General features: G+C 36.8%; 1 protein-coding gene across 1 annotated transcript in view; it reads right to left on the minus strand.

Annotated features, from left to right (window-relative positions):
• The window catches only part of LOC119590006 (UBX domain-containing protein 7-like), an 11,557-nt gene that overhangs the window by 6,142 nt on the left and 415 nt on the right, over window positions 1-5,000 (minus strand). Inside the window, exon 2 of the mRNA XM_037938716.1 lies at window positions 291-445. Within this exon, the coding sequence (XP_037794644.1) occupies window positions 291-445 (155 nt within the window). The remainder of the gene's footprint in view (window positions 1-290; window positions 446-5,000) is intronic.

A 5,000-nucleotide genomic window follows, 5' to 3' on the forward strand; every position in this document is an offset into this window, starting at 1 on the left:
TAGATGTTAACAACATGAGACTGCTGAATTCAAAACACTGTTCTAAACCATCAAAGCTGCCACAACACTGAATATTAGTTTAATCAGATTATGTTTTATTATCATATCTAATATCACTGTCATTATTGTCACCAGTAATTTTTATTCAAGTTTCTAAAATCTAGGGCACTTCAAAATGACATTTTTGAATAAAGAATAATTAATTATAACATATGATTAGTTTCTTTGTCCCCTTTATATTATTTTAAAAAATATGAATAAAACTAAGTGTTGACTGAAGGAATACTTACATCTATGACTGGCACTGCTCCACTGGCACTAGCACCAGTACTGGCACTAGTGGATTCTGTGGCACCATGGACCCCTTCCATATGCATGTTGACTGCCATCTCCAAGTTGTTTCCACATGCTTCCAAGAGGCTTCCAGCAAGTGACTTATTGGCTCCTTCAAAGTAATAGAATAGTATATAGGAAATATGAAACAGGGGAATGGAGGAGAAAACACATTTCCTTTTAGATATTACTCAATAGAAAAAAGCATGGGAGAAGTCACTGAAATGCTATTTTATGAGATATCAATTTTGAATTAAATAAAAAGCTATCATATCTTTAAATTCTTCATGTTACTGAAAACATTAAAACCATAAAGAAATCTAACAAACAATACACATCAATCAATTAAATTCCTGTAGCTTTAGATATTTTACAAAGTTAAGAAGTGTATATAGAACATTTTGTAGCAAAAGCAAGAACTACATGTGTAGTACAGATGAAAAGGAAGGCACAGTCCTGACAATATACCACATATCAGAAAGCACTTATGAATCCCCATATGTAAATTACCAGCTACAAAAATATATGAAAGGCTGAAGGCAAGAGGAAAAAGAAATGACTGCAAATTCTAGGTTCATCAAAGCAACAAAGGTAATACTAACTAAATTGAATGTACTACATACATCCACAAAATGTCATTAACATTGTTTATATATTTGTCTTAATGCTTATGTATTTAACCCAATGCTGCTGGGAAATTCCTGTGCTCATTTTTGATATTCTTGTGAAATGTCTCAGCACATAGATGGCTCTGCTAGTGCTTAGCCACAAAGAAGTCAATTGGTAGACCTTGTGGCCTTACCTGTTTTCACCTTTCCTTAAATTGGTGGGAAAAATGCTTTTTTTTTTTTACTAATGCTAGGAATATTGATGGTGTTATTCTTATTATAGACAATATACTTTCTATAATGTTGTTAAATATTAGCAACAGAAAAATAAGATAATGTAAAATATTTTCATAAATCAAGGAAAAGGGTAAACGGTCAAGACAGGCAGTAATAGGGTCATTAGTGACTCAGTACAAGTGTAGCCATCTATGTGTAAAAAACAATTAATGAAGTAAACTCACAGTGGGCATGGCATGTATGTATATGCGATGGGTTAACATTCTTAAATACTGTTTTCTAACTTTTTTTTATATCTGCACAATAATAATATAACATTGCCACAGCATGATGAATGTCACTTGCAAAATGCAAATCTACCAGTATTTTTTACTACACTTGTTCTTTCAACCCTTTCTGTGAACTGAACTGAGTGTGATGTGCCATGTTAACCTCTACAATCCAAATGACATGACCATCTGAAGAAGAAGAAAGAAGAAGAAGAAGAAGAAAAGAAGAAGAAGAGAAGAGAAGAGAAGAGAAGAGAAGAGAAGAGAAGAGAAGAGAAGAGAAGAGAAGAGAAGAGAAGAGTAGAGTAGAGTAGAGTAGAGAAGAGAAGAGAAGAGAAGAGAAGAGAAGAGAAGAGAAGAGAGAGAAAAGGCTTGAGGGGCAGGTGACATGAACATGCCAGCATAGGAAAATATGGCTGTAAGCCAGGGTGACAAACTTGTCATTGTGAGTGTTTTGGCTGAAGGCACTCACTTGCCATGAGTAGCAAACCTCTTAGAGGGTAATTAGACTCATTCAGCATTTAGGAAGGGGCTATTGCATTACTTCCATCAATAAGCAAGTGTGGAAAGTAATGTCCATGAGCTACGACTGGAATAGCACCGGCATCATTTCCATGCTCAGGATCCTATTCCTGCTCTCCATGACTGGTGTGCAGGTTGTATTACAGAAAATTTAACATTATGATTTTTTTTTTTTTTTTATGAAACAAATAACAAAAAATTACTTATTGTTATTATTAGTGCACTTAGTTATAGACTACCTTGAGAGATGATAGAGAGTCCGAGCGAGGAAAACAGTATATTACCATCTGGATAAAGCCAATCAAATAACAAATATAGACATTGGAAAATGACAAAAAAGCTAAAAATGCTTATGCAAAAAAAAAAGGGGAGGCATGGAATCTTGTCATGAGTGTTTCTTTGTGTCTGGCTCATGTGGCACACCCTGGCAGACTATCCACTCATGTAAGCCTAATGGTCGTATTTTGGGCCACATGATGGCAGTGAAGAATCTGGATCCAAAGGATTAAGTACGACTACAGATTTGCCTTCTTTTTACCAAATTTTGGATAAAATGCCATACAATACATTATTTGAGTGATTACCATGCCCTAATTGTAACAAGTGAAGTTCTGATTTCAAAAGGCAAGATGGTGTAATAAATTAAGGTAAGCTAAATACCATAGAGGAAGAGGGGTGTCTCAGGGCCTGAGATGTTTTGAAAACATCTCAGGGGAAGGGGGCTAGAGGCTTGCCTCAAGTAGTACCATTATTTATAATAATAATAATAAAAGTAAATAATCTAAGATTTGGTGATAGGTTTTTGCTACTTCAGTCAAATTGTGGTTATTTATTGTGCTTCTAAAGTATCCGGTATACAAGGAATGGCCAGGGTTACCATCTATTGGGAGTGCAGTTTTTTGACCATGGGTCAACAAGATTGCTGGAAAAGAACAGGGTAATTCTTTACGGTACGGACACACTCGCTTGAGACTATGTCCCCAACTCCATGTCACAAAATTTATTCTAAAATCTAAGTTGCCATGACTGGGTGTGCTCTTCAAGGCACTGCCCTAACAGTTGGTTGATGGGGGGTTCTGCCTCCAACACCCCCCTGGGAAACATTGTCTTCACCTTGGTATGCACAGCAAGAAAGAGCTGAAACTTGGGAGCAATAACTGGACTTAGAAAGTGAGCTGTGCTTTCCACGATCTTTTTCCTTCATTTGTGGCGCTTTGTGTTAGCAGATTATTTCTTGTACTGAAAACTGCAACTTTTTGTTCTATACAAGAATATCATCATTAATTTGCCCTAGCTTAGTGTATCTGTACAGTAAAGATTAACCCAGGAACATACCAACGTTCATGTCTAGCAATCTTGCTAGAGAGGAACCAAACTGCATGCAGAGTAGGGTAATGCCCCAGGATAAAAGGGTCCAGGGGCTTGCCCCCAGCATGGAAATAAAAAACTGTCATAGGGGAAGTAGAGAAATGCCTCATGGAAAGCTTGCCCCCAATAGGGAAGTACCTCAGAGGAAGGAGGTCTGGGGGTTTGCCCCTTGTAGAGTTTGAGTCTCTTCTCCCCCTTCAAGCCCCTAGTTCCCTGTGGGTCCCCCAGGACTGAAGGATGTAAAAGGAAAATAAAAACACAAAAACAGGTATGACTGCCTTAAATTTACCACAATAATTTAACTCTTACTTACACATCATTTTACAAATAAAAGATTTTAATCTATAGATGAAAAACATTAAAAATAACCTTCAAGCCAATCATGAGCAAGAAAAATCTGGTTTCTCATTATTTGGGGCATTGTGAATTTCAACTATTTCAGACAGTTCATAGCTAGTTATTGTAGTGTGAAGGTGTGTGACTGCTTTATTGGCTCCAGTATGAGATGTTCGTTCATGAGGTAGAATATACAATAATTAGGAACCAACCCAAGATCTATCTAGCCAGAATATGTGTTGAGGGAGTTTATTGATCTTTCCACTAGAGCACAACCTGGTACAGAGGTAATCGTAACTGATATACATATAGTATACTATGCTGATGATTAAACTAACAAAATCACAAAATTTTGTATGCTCTGTCTCCCCCACAAACAAAGGTCTCAAACCCTGATTTCTCATGAATTCCCTAATGCTGTGTTCAGAATTACTCATCCAACAAGTTGGACAAGATGGACAACATGTTTTGACTGCTTGGAACCCCTACTTTGGCATCCAGGATAAGTTGTCCATCTCATCCATCTTGCTCTCCTTTGAGGCTGGGGGAGCAGATGACATCACAATAGCATTTGTATGAAAAAAATGACAGTTGCAGGTAACCACAAGATATTGATAGGTAATTTCATAACCCTTTACTGTTGTTGGTAAAGGGAATTTTTGTATTTGTCAGTTGCAGGTAAGACACATATGCATCAGAGGAGTTACAAAACCTATAAAATGTATAAAATAAAGATACCGGTATGATAAAATAATGAAAGTTTATTTTCGAGCTGGTTGCACTGTGGGAAATGAAGGCCTCGTAGATTCTGAATGCTACCTCATTGTGCTGCTGGCCCCGAGTTGTCTGGACGAGCAAGATAAGGAATTCCGAACACAGCATAAGCCTGCTTTATGGGCCGGCGGAGTGAGGTTGCTAAATTGGAAAGCAGTTTGCACAGATCTATTGTAATCTTATCAAGATACAAATCAAAGATTGAATTTTGTCTGTGGTAGTAATGTTATAAAAGGAAAAAATACTACACAACTGTGTTTTTCGTCATATTTAATATGGGATGATACCTCCAGTTTCTATGACACTGTGTCCAATCAATGAAGTATGGAAGTGTCTATTATTCTTTGTACTAAGGTTTGACTTGTGTAAATATGCATCAGCTGTCAATATGAATAATTCTAGTATCAATAGATTACTTCGGATGTGTAGTGAACATAGTTCATCTGTCGATCACAGAAAAAGTATTTGCAATGATTGTTTTTAAATGGTCTTGAGTGGAATTGCCTTGTTCTCCTGTTAAATCAGTACCATTATTTCTTGGAGCCTCCTTTGT

This window comes from Penaeus monodon, chromosome 26 (genome assembly GCF_015228065.2).
Source record: "Penaeus monodon isolate SGIC_2016 chromosome 26, NSTDA_Pmon_1, whole genome shotgun sequence".
NCBI lineage: Eukaryota > Metazoa > Arthropoda > Malacostraca > Decapoda > Penaeidae > Penaeus > Penaeus monodon.